This window comes from Talaromyces marneffei, chromosome 7 (assembly GCF_009556855.1).
Source record: "Talaromyces marneffei chromosome 7, complete sequence".
NCBI classification, from domain to species: domain Eukaryota; kingdom Fungi; phylum Ascomycota; class Eurotiomycetes; order Eurotiales; family Trichocomaceae; genus Talaromyces; species Talaromyces marneffei.
Window position 1 is genome coordinate 1,625,225 of NC_072354.1, and position 19,811 is coordinate 1,645,035.

At 46.7% G+C, this 19,811-nt stretch overlaps 9 protein-coding genes across 9 annotated transcripts; 6 read left to right on the top strand and 3 right to left on the bottom strand.

Annotated features, from left to right (window-relative positions):
• Positions 1–538: 538 nt before the first annotated feature.
• EYB26_009243 (uncharacterized protein) lies at positions 539–2,353 on the bottom strand (the record flags this gene model as incomplete). The annotated part of the gene is made up of 8 exons (XM_054268493.1): positions 539–646; positions 703–842; positions 900–1,694; positions 1,759–1,870; positions 2,017–2,031; positions 2,096–2,116; positions 2,242–2,252; positions 2,329–2,353. 8 exons carry the CDS (start codon positions 2,351–2,353, stop codon positions 539–541), a joined length of 1,227 nt encoding a protein of 408 aa, XP_054124468.1.
• Positions 2,354–3,749: 1,396 nt separating this feature from the next.
• EYB26_009244 (uncharacterized protein) lies at positions 3,750–4,631 on the top strand (the record flags this gene model as incomplete). The annotated part of the gene is made up of 1 exon (XM_054268494.1): positions 3,750–4,631. The coding sequence occupies one exon, from the start codon at positions 3,750–3,752 to the stop codon at positions 4,629–4,631; it is 882 nt and encodes a 293-aa protein (XP_054124469.1).
• Positions 4,632–4,815: 184 nt separating this feature from the next.
• EYB26_009245 (uncharacterized protein) lies at positions 4,816–5,802 on the bottom strand (the record flags this gene model as incomplete). The annotated part of the gene is made up of 3 exons (XM_054268495.1): positions 4,816–5,370; positions 5,436–5,579; positions 5,644–5,802. The coding sequence occupies 3 exons, from the start codon at positions 5,800–5,802 to the stop codon at positions 4,816–4,818; spliced, it is 858 nt and encodes a 285-aa protein (XP_054124470.1).
• Positions 5,803–6,274: 472 nt separating this feature from the next.
• Positions 6,275–7,399, top strand: EYB26_009246 (uncharacterized protein; the record flags this gene model as incomplete). Its single annotated transcript, XM_054268496.1, has 1 exon — positions 6,275–7,399. One exon carries the CDS (start codon positions 6,275–6,277, stop codon positions 7,397–7,399), a length of 1,125 nt encoding a protein of 374 aa, XP_054124471.1.
• A 1,153-nt stretch (positions 7,400–8,552) lies between these two features.
• On the top strand, positions 8,553–9,932 carry EYB26_009247 (uncharacterized protein; the record flags this gene model as incomplete). Its single annotated transcript, XM_054268497.1, has 3 exons — positions 8,553–8,763; positions 8,829–8,940; positions 8,993–9,932. The coding sequence occupies 3 exons, from the start codon at positions 8,553–8,555 to the stop codon at positions 9,930–9,932; spliced, it is 1,263 nt and encodes a 420-aa protein (XP_054124472.1).
• Positions 9,933–10,193: 261 nt separating this feature from the next.
• EYB26_009248 (uncharacterized protein) lies at positions 10,194–11,211 on the bottom strand (the record flags this gene model as incomplete). The annotated part of the gene is made up of 3 exons (XM_054268498.1): positions 10,194–10,733; positions 10,846–11,090; positions 11,148–11,211. 3 exons carry the CDS (start codon positions 11,209–11,211, stop codon positions 10,194–10,196), a joined length of 849 nt encoding a protein of 282 aa, XP_054124473.1.
• Positions 11,212–11,737: 526 nt separating this feature from the next.
• Positions 11,738–12,714, top strand: EYB26_009249 (uncharacterized protein; the record flags this gene model as incomplete). The annotated part of the gene is made up of 2 exons (XM_054268499.1): positions 11,738–12,267; positions 12,333–12,714. 2 exons carry the CDS (start codon positions 11,738–11,740, stop codon positions 12,712–12,714), a joined length of 912 nt encoding a protein of 303 aa, XP_054124474.1.
• Positions 12,715–14,117: 1,403 nt separating this feature from the next.
• EYB26_009250 (uncharacterized protein) lies at positions 14,118–16,570 on the top strand (the record flags this gene model as incomplete). Its single annotated transcript, XM_054268500.1, has 2 exons — positions 14,118–14,882; positions 14,933–16,570. The coding sequence occupies 2 exons, from the start codon at positions 14,118–14,120 to the stop codon at positions 16,568–16,570; spliced, it is 2,403 nt and encodes an 800-aa protein (XP_054124475.1).
• Positions 16,571–18,816: 2,246 nt separating this feature from the next.
• On the top strand, positions 18,817–19,788 carry EYB26_009251 (uncharacterized protein; the record flags this gene model as incomplete). The annotated part of the gene is made up of 2 exons (XM_054268501.1): positions 18,817–18,979; positions 19,064–19,788. The coding sequence occupies 2 exons, from the start codon at positions 18,817–18,819 to the stop codon at positions 19,786–19,788; spliced, it is 888 nt and encodes a 295-aa protein (XP_054124476.1).
• Positions 19,789–19,811: the final 23 nt, after the last annotated feature.

Sequence of the window (19,811 nt, forward strand, 5' to 3'; positions counted from 1 at the left end):
GCATACAGCGAAATCCGCGACTCATCGTCATCTCTTATGGAGCGACTGGTGGAAGTGAACCAAGCACGAATTGTACCAGATAATATCTCCCTTAGTACAGAGAATCGCATCCATGTTTTGACTTCCGTGGAAAGTAGTCTGATAGACACAATGAAAAGACTCAACGAAGTTGCGACCCCAGCCGTTTCAAGTTCCTAGCTATGTATCTTTAGAGACCCCCCGAAAGTGACATGGAAACCAAAAGTCGGAAGTTAGATCAGATCGCGCGTGTGTTTCTCTCATCCCAACGTGCTGTTACCGAATGGCATTAAACTGACTATTATGGGACTCATATATGTGCGCAATCTAAGGGTATGATTGAGGAGGATTTTGAAGTTGTGAGGCACGCTGCTATAAATCTGTTCTTTGGAGACTATAATTTGGAACACAGCAGCGATCAATTGTAAAATGCATGTCATTCATTAAATTTCCCTATCGTCCAAGTAAATTACTTCACAACTCCGCCAACCAAATAGATACATCAACGTTTCAATGTTATCTACTTCTTCTGCTTCAAATACTCACCCTCCAACTCAAATATCTCATCTAGTAACTGCACTGTTTCGGCAGGGTTCGCAATCCAAGCTGTTGTGCATGCCGTTCTTGCCTGTTTCCGTTGGTTAGTCCTCACGTTTGTACTCGGTCAAGGGAGAGGATAGCTACCTTGAAATCATTAGCACCCGCCGACAAAAACTGATCTCCCACATGCAGCGTCATGGACCTATCGATACCGCCGAAATAGCGTTGACAGGCTCTTACACCCCATGACTTGTCGCCGATATCGATGAAGACGTCGTTTCCACCTAAGCCCGTCAGCCTCTACCTAAAATGAGAAGACTACTGAACAAAGGAGGAAATACCGTTAAAAGCACAAAATGGCAATTTCTTGCCCACGTCACTTCTCTCCACCATATTCTGCACCACTAGAACCGTCTCCTCTAATTGTTCGCGGTGCATTTTATGTCCCTTTGTAGGGTATACGCCTACGGCACGTTCCTTTCTCAGGACCATTGCTGGCAGACTAAGATTGCTGACACATTCCCGTAAAGACGCTTCGGCAACGTCGAGGAGCTGCTCAATATCCTTATCATCCCATGTATGCATCTCATCAAGCAACCACTCGGATCTCGGCACATAAGTCAACAGATGATCGGCGGACTGGTCGTATCGAAAAAGAAAATTAGATTCGCCGCCCATCACAATCAATCCGCTCTTTTGGTCCGGTGTCAACGACGTATCATTCCTCACCGCATCCAACAACCCCTTAAGTCGAACATAATAATGCGACGGCTCTGTATATCCGGCCGCCGTCACAATACCAATCTTCTTCCCCTGTCCCAACAGCCTCATCAATCGCGGCAAAACAGGGTCATCGTCAACCAGGCAGCAACCGTCCTCGTAGAGCGTAACATCACCATCAAAAGTGAGCAAGCTGATTGCGCTACTGCGTACTAGACCCATCAATTGCGCTGTGTTGAGGGTGAGACGCACGTCATTGAAAGAAGGCGCGACGAAGCGTCGGCGACTGATGTGTCGCCGCTGGTCTTGATAGATGAATGCATCCTCTAGCAAAAGAGGAGTGAAAAATTGGCCGATTGCGGGCACGAGGAGTTTTAGTTTTGATTTGCCGGGGAGGTTGGCGTTTTCGTGGTGTACTATATCAAGTTGATTAGCACTTGCGCAAACAAATGTCGCGAGTCAGGGACGTAAATGTCCTACTGTGGTCGTTGATTAAAAGCTCTACATCATGCATAATCTCGGCGTAGCGCTTCTGTGTGGCCGTGGCCACGGCAGCTAGCTTGACGCCCTCCTCATGGAAGATAACGGTGGGCTGGGAATGTAGCACAAAAGGGACAGCCAACAAGCCCTAGATAGTCTCTTAATATATCAACAGGAAGAAGAATTAACCCGTGCATGATGCTATCACCAACATCTTCAGGCAGCGATATATAATCAAGTAGGATAGAATAGACATACCTTGATCCACTCGATCTACAGAGAAAAAAAAAGCATACTTTAGTAATCATTCAGTGGCATCAAGAATGACGGAATTTACCAATTGATCCCGGCGATGGGTCTAGAATGTATAAGATGCATGTCAGTATATCACCACGGCTGAACTTAGCGATCGTTTCGTTGGCAGTGCTATTGCGGGGTCTCGATAGTGAGTAATCCCTGATCAGATGAATGACATGGACGAACCTTGAGAGCATCTAATTGAATCCAAAGTCAGCACGCAGGATACCAAATAGGCATCTACTTAATGAGCCAATGAATTGATGCACTAACATTCGACGCGATACCTAGTAGTCATGGTGTGCCAAGGTGGTTAGGTGTTAGTGGTGGTGGTGTTTGGGGAAGCAAGATAAGATGGGTCGGGTCACCGGCAAGCTTAGCTCGATTCAAGTTTAACCCTGATGGATGCCTGGGCGCCCGGTTTGTTAGGTGTCGATCCCTCGGAGTTGGGTTGGTGCCTGAACCAATTCCGATATGCATTCTGTGACTGACTTTGTGTCTTGCTTTTCTTATTCATTCCTGCTCTTCGTATCGGACAAAGAAATTTACAGTTCGAACGCCACGATCGTTCATTCTAGAAAGCCTGAAACGGATTAGCATAAGACGAGTCCGAATCTGTTAGGACTAGGCGATATTTTGACTATGAACTCCGAACTCCTTCCCCCACAACAGGCAAAATTATAGTTGAACTCCGTAGTATGGTCCAGAAATCTACCAAATAGTTAGTTAATAGTTAGTTAGTTAGTTACTACTACGAGTAATTACAAATAAGAAATACATTCAAGACTCTAAACCACGCTCGGGGTCTATTTACAGCTAGGCTCTTGACAGTTTGTACAAAGCTAAAATTCTAGCCCTATGACTCACTTCATGTACAGCCACTAGGTACCTCTTCGTATCCGGCAGTCTCTCATCCAATTGGATTTGCCAGCATTCTATGACTCTATTTTACTCATCATGCATCGACTACTGTAGTGTGACACTTTGACGCTTCTTTTCCTTGCATCATCTCGTCCCGACGTCGCTAAGCCTTGCTAATATGTGACTCAAATCCTGTCGCCTAGAATATACAGGGAAATTAAGCTACAATCGTGAATCCACTCCGCGGATTTCGTATTCTAACTATCCTATCCCACGTTCTTAGCCTCAAAGCCAATTGTTCCTTTGATGCATGCAGCTCAATTGGTCAATGGCTCAATGCATTGACTATGACTACATCGCTTTTTCTTTTCTTTGAAGTTTATTGATCCAGCGCATTGAATTGATACAATATGATTGGTTGGTTGGTGTATACTTTATCCCTCGGAGTTCCATGACATGGGAGGTCCGATGGATTACCGGATTTGGTAATCGAGGACGGAGTAAACAAGGCCAATTGAATATAGCTGAGGACTTCTTTTCAGGCAACAAGGTATTCATGATGATTTGCGTTTATGACAATTCGTAATAGCGGTGATGATGATATTTCTCATGGAAGTATAAATTCAGCTTGTTTCCTCTTTGTTGGCGATACTTCATTCTAATTCAATTGCCATCAAGGAGTAAACCCTAAGTCGGTTGATTGTATACGGATAATTAAAAAGCATCAGCTCATTCTAGCAACCATTCAATTCTCAATACACGCTACAAGCTCACATACTCAAGGCTATATGCTCCTGCAACAACACCAACCACACAGAGCCCCTACCTCAAATATGGACCACTCCAAGCCCATCAACACCACCCCCCCTCTCCAACGCACCACCACGACCAACACCGGCACAGAAAAAGCCATCGACTCTACCTCTCTCTACTCAGAGCACGTAGCCCTCCTCTTTCCCTCCAAGGACGGCACACAACCAGGCTTCGCTCCCGAACAATCCCTCTCTCGCGGTCTCCAAATCCCCTCCAAAACATCCCGCCTCACCTCAGGATTCGAATACCCTTCCATCCTAGGAAGCAACTACAACATCAGTAAAGAAGACTGGGAGAGATTTACACACGAAATCACAGAGAGCGCAAAGTTATCGTCCTCGCAATGGTCAACTGTGATTGGGGCGGGACTGGGTATTATGGCTGTGGGCGGAATCATGGTTGGATTCTTTGGTGCTATTCCGGCTGTTATAGTAGCAAAGAGGAAAAGAGCGGCGCAGGAGAGTAAGAATTTGGTGAGGGCTATGGAGAACCAACAGCAAGATGAAGAAGAGGAAGGGGATGAGAATACATTATCGTTCAAAATCAACGAATGGAATGAAACATTCTTCAAACCGCGTGGAATCATGATCCGCATTGATATGCCATATGACATGTCCGCTGTGGAGGATGGAATCGATGTGGGCACTACAACTTCTACTACCGGTTCAGGCAAGAAGAAGTTATCATCCAGATTTCCATCTCCGGTATCATCGCGACAAGGCTCAGTTTCTTCGTCTACATCGATATCAGACGATAAATCTGATCGCGCAAAGAAGCGCTACGAGGCTAGTCAAAGATGCAGAATTGTGATCATTCCAATAAACCAAAGACCAGGGTCGGTCATAAGTCAAGCCACGACTTTGGCGTCGGAGAGTCCCTATATACCTGCCGTCTATGAGTGATTTGGAGTTTTTGTTTGTTTCGGTAATAAATTATTTCCAAGCGTTCGTTGTTCAAGATGGATACCGTTTTTGTCTTCTCCTGTCTACACATTTTTACACTAAAATTGATATATATTGAATAATCCATCTATATACATCCTATATCTATATATATATACACTATACACCCCCCACTGAAAGGAGATTATAATTTCGTCCTCAACCCCGGCGCAAAATTAGTCCCCTGCCCACCACCAATACTCTCCACAATCCGATCCACAGCCTCAATCAACCAAATACTCCCTTCATCAGATGCCAACCACTCCCCTCCCTGAATTTCCGCGTCGGGTTCCGCACTCCCATCTCCGAACGCTTTTCGAAGACCAAAGATATGAGAAATGACTTGTGGTCCAACACCCGTTTGCGCGCGAAGACACGAAATGGCCACAATAGATGTCAGGACCCTCCCCACGGTGGCTGGTACAACCCCTTCTATCGGGGAGGCAGGATCGGCGAATAAATTCCCGTATTCACTCTCAATAATGTGAACCGGAAGATCTGGATGTGATAGGGCTAATTTCCGTTGCAGTTTTGACTCAAATGGAGAATATATAGACTTCCATAATGAGTGCCCTCGATTCAGAATGTCGGGGATGACATCTGGTGTGAGGTTGCGGCGTGGTTGGGTGGCTAGCGCGTCTTTGATGTCGTTTGGGAGACCAGCGCGGAATTCGCCGAGGCAGTTTATTGTTCGTGGTATCTTCGTAACATATCAGTATTACAAAAACGCATATTTGATGTTGAAGAGGGGGGGGGGAGACGTACACCATTGAATCCAATACATTTCAATCCGATCTCACGAATCAATTCAGCAAGATATACACTCTCCTCTTTGGATTTTGATTCAGAGACTAGTTTGTGTAATTCAACCAATGATTCGGGTGAGTTCATTGTCATTGTTGCTGCTGTCTGCAGCCCCCCGCCGTTAAGATCAGTCCCACTGACATTCACACTGGAAGAAGAATGGACGTACAGCAGCACTAAACCAAGCTTTTAATCCGACATTCTTGGGCTCAGCCTCTTTCGCTATACTCGCATACACAGACGCTATCTGCGCCGGAGCTGGGATTGTGCCTGGACGCGCATTGGGGGAGTTTATGAGGGCCTTGAGGGCGGGCGATAACTTGGACATTTTGATAGTCCGTAATCTATTGAATCGAAGAGTTGCCAGGGCAGCTGAGTTGTTAAATTTTACAATAATGTTAGAGAGATGAATTGGTATTTATGTCGTGACGAATAGCCTCGGCCTGGTGGATATTTATGTAGGCGGTGAGAAGTTCGGGACTACTTCAACCGCCGAAGAATAGGCAGAAAATGTGAGCCCTAAGTCGCAACCCTCATGCATTTTGAAGAGTAAGGGCAGCCTTGGAGTGAGTGGGATTTTGAACTATACAACGAACCAGAAGCTAGCCTATGGATTGGAGGCAAATGCCACCAATTTGCGAAAGCATTCGCAGATAATGGACCGCTTAAGATAGCCAAATCTACCCCACCCCCAGCCCCTCTGAGGACTCATGCTGTCAACTCTCCCAGTGTCCACCACAATTACCACAGAGAGGTAACAGCAAGGTACACTATTAGAGATGGTGAGATCAAAGCAAACGATGTTCCTTCCCAAATGCCGGTGGGTTTCGCAGCAGTACTGGGACAATGCAAATCAGCTTGCTGTCCTGATGGTACAGAAGGTGATGAATACAGAGGAAATCAGAGAGGGCGGGATAGACTTAGAGCCAAACCCAGAATTCGCCCTGCAGGTATATAGCACCCTACCCCTCGATTCTGACCACACTGCTCTTTGTGGGTATCTGCGTCGAGAGATCAGTTCCTCTCCATCTATGTCGTTTGAAATCTATAGCCCCCAGCCGGATGTCTTCGCCTGCGTGGAGCATCAAAGACGAGAAATTGTCTATCGAAAGACGAAATCTCTGGGGGAGGGATTCTTCCCTGGAATTGCTAAGGCAGTGCCGAACCTCTTAAACCAGCTTCCTCAGGGGTTTCTTTTTGTGATCACCTCCCACAGCTACCGCGCTGGTGTTTGTGCCCCTGAATATGAAGCTGAAACCGGCCCATTATGGGTAAATTTCAATAGTAGTTTCCCACTCAAGACAAAAGCAGATGAGCATTCACGGCTTCTGTCGGTATCACCCGCTATAGGCTATATCCCTTCGGCAGTTGAAGAGTCGGATATCTCTCCTGAAAGGGAAGAAATCATGGTGCGGACCTGCCGACATATATCTTGCCCGTTGCACGACCTGAACGACGTACTCAGGCGGAGCCATATTAATGATGGGGGTTTTGATTATGGTTTCGATGACGATGAAGGAGACCCAGACTCGTTAAGTCAACCACCAGCGCCGGAGATTATCGAGTCATGGCAGTTAAAGGCCAATTCATACTCTCATGGTGATTTCTCTATGCAATCACCCGTTGAGGGGGCTATTCTGATCACACCAAAACCGGCAAACGTAGAGCCGGACTTGCAGTATGTTATATATGTTTCTTTTGCTCATACCAGCTCGCAGCTCCTATCTATCGCACAGGCATTTACTGCATCCATTATTGAAACCCTTCCTCGTGGAAAGACAATCAAATTTGAATTTTATTCATCTTCTCAGTCTCTAAGTGCTATCTTGGCATCACACCGTGATGTTATGAATGCCCGACCAGAGCTGGCCGTGGGCGCTTATAATCACGAAAGCCAAACACGGATCTTCCCGAAGCATCGCTAGGAGGACTACCCAGAAACCGGCTTAACGGAGAGAGAGCCTTACCAGACCTTTTTCGTTATTGTTGACCGGCCGGATTTCCTCACAGCACCTAGAGTTCTCTTTTCCTAACGGATGGCAATGAAGTCACAGGCGAGTGGAGACAGAACGTTCCTCTACTGATGTTTGAGGATGATTGTAGTGACTACTGGCCGTATCAGGTTTGGCAAAGTGCTGGGATGACAGAAGTGGCTCGGAGGTTGGCAATGCTCACGTTGGAAGAATGAGTGCTATCTGTTCCAACTAGCTAGCATATCTACGTATCCATGGACCTGTTACCATTCGTGGATTTGTTTAATCTGTCCTCAAACCCAGTCCATGGCCCTGGTTGATTAAGGTACATTGAATGTCTTGTTTTTGTAACTATTATATATATATATATATATATATATATTCTTAAGTGATTGGATACCTAGGTAGTAATAAGTTACTAGTGAAGATCTTATATTGATATCTTATAACATATAATTTCCGTAATCATGTCATCGTTTTTTTGGGAACCGGAAAAGTTGCAACAGAAATCAATGACAGTGAGTATGAAAATTCTTTTCTCGCCGCTTGCAATCATTCAATATTACCTAGGTAATTCAGACTATAGGAACAAAGGGCAAGATTCATTCCCCTTATGTCGATCACATCAGCCAACAGCCTTGCCGTGGCTTCCGGACCGAGTCGCAATCTCGGACAACATACTGCCTACAGTAAGCCGCCACCCCTGTCCGAATGCAACATCAGCAAATTCAAGTCAATCCGTGCCCTTTACTTGAATGGTTAGTGCCGCAGCGGGCTTACTTTGGTAAATGAGCTTGTTTCTACTAGTTATCAATCCCTCCAGGTACGATTCCATGTTCCGGAACAGCGCAGGGCCCGGAATGCTTTGAACAGCTCAGCTCACTGGAGGGTTACTACTATATATATATTAGATGGCAGACCCCTACGTAAGCTGCGTAATAACTAGCCCATATTGAAGTCGTTATTTAATATCTAGGGTGGTATCATGTAATTGTTTATGGCCGGAATGGACATCTATTTAACATCACCCCGCCCTTTAGGTCCCTTCTCTTCATCGTTCCTTTGAACAGCGTAAATAATTTTCATACACAAGTTCGGCGACAAGATGGTGTCCTTTTCTTTGCTGAGTCTGGCTTTCACCGGATCTCTCGCTGCTGCAAATACCATGTCTCAGAGGTCTGGTGTGACCACCTCGTTGAAAACCACCCGAAATCCGAATGCCGCCGGATGGAGCAAGCATGCACGTTCGCTGGCCAGGTACGGCGGCGCTGTCCCAGAGAGCCTGGCGCAATTGTTGCCTCGAGGTTGGCATACCGGTAAGCCGATGCGAATACCGCGGCGCCCCCCAAATTCTAGATCCATTACTAATTGATTGTTTCAGGCTCCGTTGGGGGTACCTATGATGCCGCTAATGGCGAGTGGATTTCTACCGTCTTGATTGGTACCCCGCCTCAGGAATTAGATTTAATTCTTGACTCGGGCTCGTGGGATCTGTATGTTTCTCTTGCCACTGTGCATCTTAATTCACCTCTGACAATGCCCCAGTATTGTCTACAGCACCCAATCCGACCCATCAGACCTCCCGGCAAACATCACCCTCTATAACCCAGACAAGAGTCTCTCCAGCCGCAAACTCGAAGGCTACTCATTCGATATCATCTATGGGAATGGTGATACCGAAACCGAAGGCGACATCGAGTGCAGCGGCGACGTGTTCCTGGACGTCGTGACCATCGGCGGTGTAACTGCCCCATCACAAGCCGTCGAGTCCATCGTCAACTACACCTCTGGGTTCGCCACTCTAGCTGCCACAGGGATCGTGGGCATGGCTCTCAGCAAGAATAACACCGTCAAACCCCTCAAGCAACAAACATTTTTCAGCAGCATCAAGCATGAGCTCGAGAAGCCCCTTTTTGTGGCCGACTTGTACCTCAAGGCAGACTCGCATTTGGATTTCGGTTACCTCAATAAGAGCTTGATTGAGGGGCCTGTTACCTGGGCTGATGTAGACACCGATGACAGTCAACAGGGCTGGTGGTCGATAACTATTGATGCATACCAGGTTGGTTCTGAAAAGCCTGTTGAGGGCGAATTCCAGACCATCATTGATACTGGCACCACCAATCTTCTCTTCCAAAACGATATCGTCGGCGCGTATTATGACCAGGTCCCTGGATCGGTTAATAGCACCGAATTTGCCGCGTTCTTGATCCCGTGTGATTCCCATCTACCCGATTTCACGGTGACCATCAGCGGCAGACCGTTCACCATTCCGGGCAGTCTGCTCAACCTCGAGGCCATCAACAGTACTACCTGTGTAGGGAACATCCAGGTCGTTCCGGCATCGACGATTGGTGGAATTGTCCAGCCTAATGCCTGCCTGGGAGCGACGTTTATGTTGCCGTATCTGACTGCTTTTGATCTGGGGTCGTTGCGGGTAGGATTTGCGCAGAAGCGGTATATTGAGAATGCCACTTTTGTGTAATTTTACCCGGTTACGTAGTGTTTAATATTTTCATTTAAAGTATCGCTAGCTCTTAGAAAGTTTACTGTAAATGGAAATTCCTCTATAATACACGAAAAATGAATTTATAAGGAGGTAAGATGGATTTAATCATATTGATTTTTTGTACACCTCGTATTGGGGATTTAACGTCGAACCTTTTGAGCAATGTTGTACTCAGAGACTATTCACGAAACAATGTGGTCCTGTGCCTGGCTATGTACAATATTTTAAAGATATCCATCATTGTGCCCACTCCATCCCTTCCCCTAAAACCGCCTGCCCCCTCTCAAGAGATCTCGAAGGCTCCTCACCCAACCACTGAGGCTGCAATCTGTCCAAATTCTGCTCAATCTCCCACGCCCTTCCACCCTCAACATACATCGACGTCCCATTCAGCCCTGGATCCGAGACAACCCCAGCAATGACTTTGGCCACATCCAAGGGCTGATTAGTCGGCAGATTCGCTTTGCGCCATCCCTCCTCAATGCCAGCTACCATACCGGTCTCGGTCATCCAGGGACAGATAGCATTAACACGGATGTTGTTGGTTGTCGGTAGGCTAATGTATTTGCGCAATGAGCGCATAAGTCCCAGAACGCCGTGCTTGCTGGCTTGGTAGAGGAATAGGCCTGGAGATTCTTTGAAGCCCGCTACCGATGAGACTAGGGTTAGGGAACGGTCTTGGTTTTCGGATCGGTTTTGGCGCAAGTAGACGCTGGCTATGCGGGCACAGTATATACACCCGAGAAGGTTGACGTCGAGAACCGTCGTAGGAGGAGCCTAAGCTTCAGATTAGCAACGCCGTTTGAGATAGTACGACTATTTTCATACATACCTCTTCTACACTCTCCACCGTCAACGCCGGATCAAACTAGTTCCCTCGCTCAATGACCCCCGCATTGGCAATGACATGATCAATGCGTCCATGCCAGGAAAATGCAATCTTGAATAGAGCCAATACAGACTGATAATTCGTAACATCAACGCGCACGAACTTTGCGCTCGGCGAGTCTCGATCTGCATTGATAGCCTCTTGGATGTCATGACCAGCTTTCTCATCAATGTCGCCGAAACATACGTATGCGCCGTGTTGAACGCATAATTCGACGAGATTTCGTCCTATGCCACGGGCGCCTCCTATTTGACAATTAGCTACGTACCTTGGATAATGCTCTGAGAAATTTGTTCTCATACCGGTTAGGACTATTACTTTGTCCTGTAAATATTCTCGAGAGAAATTTGGATGGAATTGAGACATGCTGCTTCACTTTATTGTTGTTGTTTGAATTGCTTCCACCGGAACTTTCTGCTAATTATATCGATGTATCCGACGATGCTGCGGTATTCTCTATCCAGACTCTACAATCATATCAGAATCACCGCTGAACATAGGTACACCGTATATACGAATAAACCCCGATAATCAGATTACAACAAAATCCTACTTGTCCAATTCCCTATCCGATCCCCCCCTCTTTCCCGGGCACTTGCACCGGGAACGTTCTGCGATTCCAGGTTTGTATCCGGAAGCTTTCCGAAAAGCTATATAGGGTTTTTGATGATCCACCTACCGGCGTAATCCCCGGAAAGGGCTGTGATTTATACGTAAACCCCGCATCTTGAGATTTTTTTCCAAAGTTGGGGCTCCCCGTGAGGGGGATCTTCAAAAGGCTATATAAGTGGCGGGATTGGACCCTGAAAAAAATAGAACTATAATCTCATAACTTGCGAACCAAATATCAATCTATTAGGATAACACCTGGAAATAATTTACCTCACCGAAAATGCCCCTCGAAACCTACTTCCACATCGCAAGCGAAACAGGCTTGTCAAGTGTGACATCCCTCATAGTAGGTACCAAAGAAGCCGTCCTCTTCGACCCGCCATTCCTCATCCCCGACGCCAACGACACAGTGACCTGGATCAAAAAGACACTCATGGCAGATCACACCCTCAAAGCTGTCTTTGTCACTCACCACCACCCAGATCACTTCTTTTCCGCAAACCCTATCCTTGAGGCATTTCCCGAAGCTAGCTTCTTCGCTGCTCCTTATGTGCTAGCTGGAATCAACAGGGAGTACGATGATAAAGTAAACTACTGGCCGTCTATATTTGGCAGGGAGAACATCCCTTTGCAACCACGCAAGGACCCATTCGAGTATACGTTCTTTGTGTTAGATGGGAACCCAGAGTCGCCGGTGCATTTGTTAGGTCCTGTTCAGGGAGACTCCGTTGATCATACTATTTTCTGGCTGCCGAAAGAGCGAACACTGATTTGTGGTGATACGGTATATGCGCGCAGTACGCATGTTTGGTAAGTCCACTTCGCCCCTCTTATTTCTACTAGCAGAGAGGTCGAGGCTAACAATATTTGCACAGGGTCGAAGAAGTCGAATCTGCCGCCCTCTTAGAAGCATGGCAAAAAACAATCCAACTCATCGAACATCTCAGCCCTCTCAAACTAATCCCCGGCCACCTCGAAACAGGTTGGGAGCCCGACGTGGCCGCAGACCTGGCGCATATGAAAAAATACCTCTCCTTATTCGGCGAGAAAATTACCTTTGCCTCTCACAAGGCAACAGTCGATGAGCTTTACGAATTCTTCAAAAATAGTTTCCCGGAAGCAAATAAAAACTTGGACTTCTTTTTGGGACATTTATCGAATCAGTTTGGTGAGGGTGGCAAGGTGTGGGAGGAGAATCGGCATCAGAATTCCGGGGAGAGGAGCAAGCAGTCGTTGCAAGGGTATTGGTTTAGTTAGCTATATTACTTAGTAATATTAGCCTAAATGAAGTCATAGAGGTGCTGGGTCTTCAGAGTTTATTTACTTGCTTCATAGTATGACCCGTTCATTCGAGGTATGGGTACCCCACGGCGTATTTGGAGCACATCCCGGGGGATATCCGATAAAGCTGAATGTTCCAGTCCTAGCTAAATTGCCATACCGGATAGCTTCGTCTGATAGCTTCTCTTTCGTATCAGATATGCCGTTATAGGCGCCTATAGATGATAATCAGACCCGCATCTTCAACATATCTGAATAAGCAATGAAGAGTTCACCCGAGGCAAGTCATCCTCATGAGCCCGAGGCTACGCATCATTTTCAAGCCTTAAACGTAAGATTCGTGCATTCCAATGTTAGCAACAATCCAGTAAAAAATAACCAAAGCGGTCACTATCGTAGAGAGGCGTTACATATTTGCAAAAATTGATATCATCATGCTAGTGGATGTTATCTCCCGAGGCCGAAAGCAGCAATATCACGAAAGCTGACGATTACCCTAACCCTCAGATCAGGTGGGCGGTGAGGTTTCGGAGCTATTTTTGATACCGGAAAACGGCAGAAAAATCTCCCAGCTTCTGCTCATAGTAGAAACTCGTTGCACAAAGCCCTTATGCAGGGAGTCTCTAAGAGCTATATGTTCTGATGAGCTGCTGAGAGGTGGATAGGTGTGGCTTTATTGATTTATACTCTATATTGTACTAGCCAATTTGTCCTGGTAGAAATGCGTCCACATGATCATTGCCATAGTGTTCCTGATTTGTGAGTGATGTCTGCAAAGAGACTCAATATACGAGGTTACCCTCAGGACGACGTTCAATTGCCCAGCATCAACCTGCTGTCTAGCTGGCGTGCACAAAACAAAAAGTTGACCGATTCACCGAGATGCGACTTTATCACGTGCGGCGCCTCCCGCCCTAGTCTGATGTTGGACTAGCGCAGCCGGACTGGGATGTCACTAATAGTTAACGAGTTAGTTAGCTTATTGAGGGAGCATCTGATGCGGCAGAAACTATCGAGCTGGAAGCTTTCAATTATTTGTTGAGCTTTCACATTCTCTCGGAACTTGTTAGCATCTTGGATTGAATGATATTTGAAGGATTGTTTTGACCTCAATTCCCTCAATTGACCGTCAGTTGAGAGACGAAAAGAAGACACCGCTCACAGCAGCTCTGGTCCTGTCGTCATAGTCACTCTCTGACGTACTAGAGCTCCGCCGCCAATTTCTCTCACCGGAATTTTCCCCCACCAAACCAGAGCACAAGAATTGCTACAGCTCGATTTTCTTCCAATCTTTTGCTTCAATTCCTCAATCAACTTCTAAAATAAATAACAAGAAGAGAAGTTATATAGCAACAGGCGAGGAAGCCATGTCCGCCACGATGAGTTCGACTACTGCTTCCTCTCCTTCCGCCATCAAACCACCCGTCAAACCATCCCAAAAACGCCGCATCGCCGTTCTCACTTCCGGTGGTGATGCCCCTGGTATGAATGGCGCTGTCCGCGCCGTCGTGCGGATGGCTATTCATAGCGGCTGCGAAGCTTTTGCCGTCCACGAAGGCTACGAAGGCTTGGTTGCGGGCGGAGACTTCATTAAACAAATGCACTGGGAAGATGTCCGAGGGTGGTTGTCGCTCGGAGGAACCCGCATCGGGTCAGCACGTAGCATGAAATTCCGTGAACGCGCCGGTCGTCTTGAAGCTGCCAAGAATATGGTTTTGAAAGGAATTGATGCTTTGGTCGTCTGCGGAGGAGACGGTAGTTTGACTGGTGCCGATCTATTCCGGTCGGAGTGGCCAGGTCTGTTGAAAGAGTTGGTGCAGGTGGGCCAATTGACAGAAGAACAGGTCTTTCCTTACACTACATTGAATATCGTTGGATTGGTGGGCTCGATCGATAATGATTTGTCCGGTACAGACGCTACAATCGGTTGCTACTCTTCTCTTACCCGAATTTGTGACGCTGTAGATGATGTCTTCGATACTGCCTCATCCCATCAACGAGGTTTCGTTATTGAGGTGATGGGACGACATTGCGGCTGGCTCGCGCTGATGGCTGCCATTAGCACGGGCGCAGATTGGGTTTTTATTCCTGAGATGCCGCCCCGTGATGGCTGGGAGGACGACATGTGCGCCTCAATTACCAAGGTCGGTACTTAAATTTACTATTCTTTTGTTACATCGTCTAACTTGAATAGACTCGTGAACGAGGCAAACGCCGAACAATTGTTATCGTCGCCGAAGGTGCCCAGGATCGTCAGCTGAATAAGATTTCCTCCAATGCCGTCAAAGACCTTCTAAGCAACCGCTTAGGACTCGACACTCGAGTGACGGTTCTCGGACACACACAACGCGGAGGTCCCGCCTGCGCTTACGACAGATGGTTGTCTACGCTACAGGGCGTGGAGGCTGTCAAAGCCGTGCTCGACGTCAAACCGGACTCCCCATCTCCAGTGATCGTCATTCGAGAAAATAAAATCGAAAGAATGCCACTCATGGAAGCAGTTCAACAAACCAAGGACGTGACCGCTCGTATCCACGCCAAAGACTTTGATCAAGCTATGGCTATGCGCGACTCCGAGTTCAAGGAATACTACAAGTCATACCTTAACACCACCTCCGTAGACCACCCCAAGCTACGACTTCCAGAAGACAAGCAAATGCGCATCGCCATTATCCATGTTGGAGCCCCGGCTGGTGGTATGAATCCAGCAACACGCGCGGCTGTTGGTTACTGCTTGACTCGCGGTCACAAAGCAATTGCTGTCCACAACGGATTCCCTGGTCTTTGCCGTCACTATGATGACAAACCAATCAGTTCAGTCCGGGAGATCACCTGGCTAGAGTCGGATGATTGGGTGAACGAGGGAGGTTCTGAGATTGGCACAAATAGAGGTCTACCAGGTGAGGACCTTGAAGCCACCGCTCGAGCATTTGAAAAGCACAAATTCGATGCACTATTTATTATTGGTGGATTCGAGGCATTCACTGCAGCCAGTCAGTTACGAAAGGGTAGAGAGTTTTACTCTGCATTCAAAATCCCCATTGTCGTTTTGCCAGCAACCATTTCCAACAATGTTCCCGGAACAGAATACTCTCTCGGTAGCGACACTTGTCTCAACACATTGATCATGTTCTGCGACGCCATCCGACAATCAGCTTCCTCATCCCGTCGCCGAGTGTTTGTCGTTGAGACCCAAGGCGGTAAATCCGGCTACATCGCCACCACAGCCGGTTTGGCTATTGGCGCAGCAGCAGTCTACATTCCCGAAGAAGGAATCAACATCAAAATGTTGTCTCAAGATATTGAATTCCTTCGGGCTAGCTTCACGGCTGACCGCGGTGCTAATCGTGCCGGTAAGATCATCCTGCGCAACGAAACCGCCTCGCAAACATACACCACCCAAGTCATCGCAGACATGATCAAGGAGGAAGCCAGGGGCCGCTTCGAGTCCCGCGCTGCTGTACCAGGTCACTTCCAACAAGGCGGCAAACCATCCCCAATGGACCGTATCCGTGCCCTCCGCATGGCAATTAAATGCATGCAACACCTCGAATCCTACGCCGGTAAATCACGCGAAGAAATCGCCAATGACGACTACTCTACCTCCGTCATCGGCGTCAAGGGCTCTAAGGTCTTATTCTCGCCCATGGGTGGGCCCGGCGGTCTCGAGTTCACAGAAACAGACTGGAGCAAACGTCGCCCCAAACATGAGTTTTGGCTCGAGCTGCTGGACCTGGTGGATGTGTTGAGCGGTCGGAAACAAGCCAGGCAGGCGGGTATGTCGGCGGCGACTAATCCAAAGGAGACATGGGAGTGTTACGAGAGTACGTAAAGATGATATGAGCATGATGACCAACAAATTAAACATAGGGGAGTTCTTTATCTTGGATTTGAGATGCTTGTTTTGGGTTTTGTAATATCTTGAATCTTTCAAGTCTTGAATTCATCACGGATGATTGTTCTGCTAAGTCAGTATTTTTGAAATGAGTAACTTACGTAGTGCCGTACGATCCCTTATTTACCTCTTTTGCAAACAAACTCTTCATTTGTGTACATTGCCAATGTGCCTTGATATTCTTTCTGTCCAGGTGCCCGTGGGTATTATTTCGATCATCACATGTCAGGTTGTGCCTGGCTACTCTGTACTATATATCAGCTCACATAAGATCGCATGGCTTCCCTAGACTAACTAACTACTGAACCTAGATAAAGCTCTCACCAAAAAAGTGGATTTTCACGGATATACGGAGTCAGCACTTGTTCTCATTTCGTTCTTCTTTCCTGCCTTCTTCGGCTTCAAGCTCCAGTTTAGTTGGACACGTGCCGCCGTTATGAGCCAATTATTCTTAATGTTAATGCGAAGAGGGTCAGGGCTTTCGTTATATGTCGTACGTAGTATTAACTCTGAATTCTCTGGAAGTTACCGGATCGAGGGTTAAACGAAAGTTAGGGTTTGGATGTCAAGGCTCGCGCAACTCGACAGTTATGTTTGATAAGAATAATTGAAACCCGGCTAGAGCACTAGTCCTCAATGGTTTTGTAGTCGGTGTGTTCTTTGATGTTTCTATTTCTGTCCTTCTGGAAGGGGAGAGGAAAAAAAAGAGCGGAGATCATGCCCCGTCACTACGGGGCATCGAGCAAATACATCAGAGTTCGTATATCTCTAACAACATATGATCCATGACTCGGAGAAGCAAGTATAGCGACTGGTAACCACGCAATAACAAATTCCAGAATGAAATCTAATCAAGTATGGCGCAGAATTTAAGATTTCGATAGTTCACCGAATCACCTGCCAATTTTCAGCAGCGTAACTGGCGCGCGTCAATTTCAATGCTATAGTGAGTTAGTGCTTACTTTTTGTCTTCTTACTGAGGCTTGGCTTTATATTAAGATTTTGACACTTCGGAACCAATCGTTCATTAGTTATTCGTGTTGGTCTTAACTTAACTACGTAGTTAACTAGTTAACAAACTCAATTTATTAATCAACATCGAACCGTGTTTACGGACTTTTCCATCCATCAAGACTGAAAGTTGAAAATCAAAATTAAGGATATCGCGACGAAGCAAGTGGCTGATGTTTACATCCCGGAGGGAGTCACGATAACAGCGTACGGTAACCCACGCTCGTCTTATACGTACTGAGTGTTTCAGATGGAACATGTGGTTTGCACGAGATCGATAATTTCATGCATGTCAAGGGTATATGATCCGGTGTTATTGTAAGGAACCTTCAAGGATCTTAGGTTTACGTTGAAATTTATCGTATCGGCGGTTAATTTGTCGCATATAAAGTCGTACCTAGATGAAAAATAGGTTACAATAGAACGAACACGGAACCACCCACAAGTAGGCCTTCACAAAAACGGCCCCCACACTATAACGGCCGTGTAGAACAATCATCTCCATAAATCAAGTAAAGGGTGCCATTCATATACTCCAACAGGCATCACTAGTTTTCTGAATGTTTATCAACTCGAGGTCCTAGAGTCTCATAATCTGTATCACTCACTGCGCCTCCAAACCCTTATGACAAATGCTTCGTAAAGGTTAAGTTAACTAAAACCCCCTGACAGGCTGACAGCACATCTCCAGTACCTGCGTATTCTGACCCTCAACTTAAAACGATCTTGAGTTAGTGTCATCTAGTGGGCCTGGGATTAACCCTGTCAGGCTAAAGGGTTGGATTTAGCACGCTGAGCTAGCCCTAAAGCGCTCTGTATCCGTTAAGCAGTAGCCGCTTTCAAGTCAATTAAGTCCATCTGAGGCGTTCTTCTTAGTGTTCAGCTACTATGATAGACTTTTTAAGTCATTCTAGCGTTGATGACTCGGCGTGTCTGTGTAAATCTATGTAAATCTGTGTAAATCATCCCTGTAATCCTGGACTGCCTCGAGCAAGCCACACAGCTTTTGTTCTTCGCTTTCCTTGTTGTGTATTCTTCTTTTGCATTTTCTTCTGCGGGGAGAAAAGGACAGAGTCGATTGTTTCTGTTACGATATTTGGGCATCCAGACGGTGTGCCTTCACATTGTCGCCTGAAGACCTCGAATATCCGGGTTGACTCTGTCACAGCAAAATGTCTGGCCAATTCATATATCCTCCGCCAAACTCGCAAGATGTCACATTGAATTACAATTATCGCGATTCAGTCGAGGTCAGCTTCGAAACAACATCTCACAATAAAATAAATCCGTACTTGTCGTTATGGTATTATCTCGACGGAAAGCCATGGGCTATGGGTATGTTCTTTGGCCCCTCTTTCGTTCTTTCCACTTGGATTTTCCCCAACTAGAAGGTATATTGATTGACATTTGACTTCATAGGATACAACACATCCGTTCCAGCCAACGGCACCATAACCGTCGACCTAAACATCCTTGACCAATCATACTACGGCCAATTCAACTTGGATGATGGCAGCACAGTCCTGTATCTCAGCTGTTTCTTCAATGTCGCTCATAACACATCGCAAAGCCCCACGACTTGGGGTCAGAGTGCTGCTGCAGCTTGGTCTTCGTCGTTAGCAGCAGCTGCTACGGCGACCACATCATCTTCATCTTCAACTACAATATCGACTTCGACTTCGACAACATCTTCGTCTATATCAACAACAGCTGCTACTTCTTCCACAACTACCGCATCGTCCGCAACCACCACATCAGCCACAACTCTCACATCGGCCGCAACTATTACATCGGCCGCACCACAAATAGCCACGCCTTTGAGCACGGCAGTTTCTTCATCTGGTCTAAGCAGTGGTGCGATTGCCGGTATTGCCGTGGGTGCGGTTATAGGTGTTGTCGCACTTCTAGGCATGGGAATATTCTTTTGGTGGCGCAACAGGAATGCGAATAAATCCTCTGCGCAACTTAGCGAGTTGCCGGGAAGTCAACTGAGTCCACAACAACAATCCTTTATCAGCAACAATAACAATAACCAAGCAGAAAAGGCGCATTTTGTTCCTTATCCAGATCATTATATCCACAGTCCGCAGACGACGCCGTATGCTGAGTTGTCTGGGCATCATGGCCTGCAAGAATTACCGTGATCATTATGTTTTGAAGCGATTGG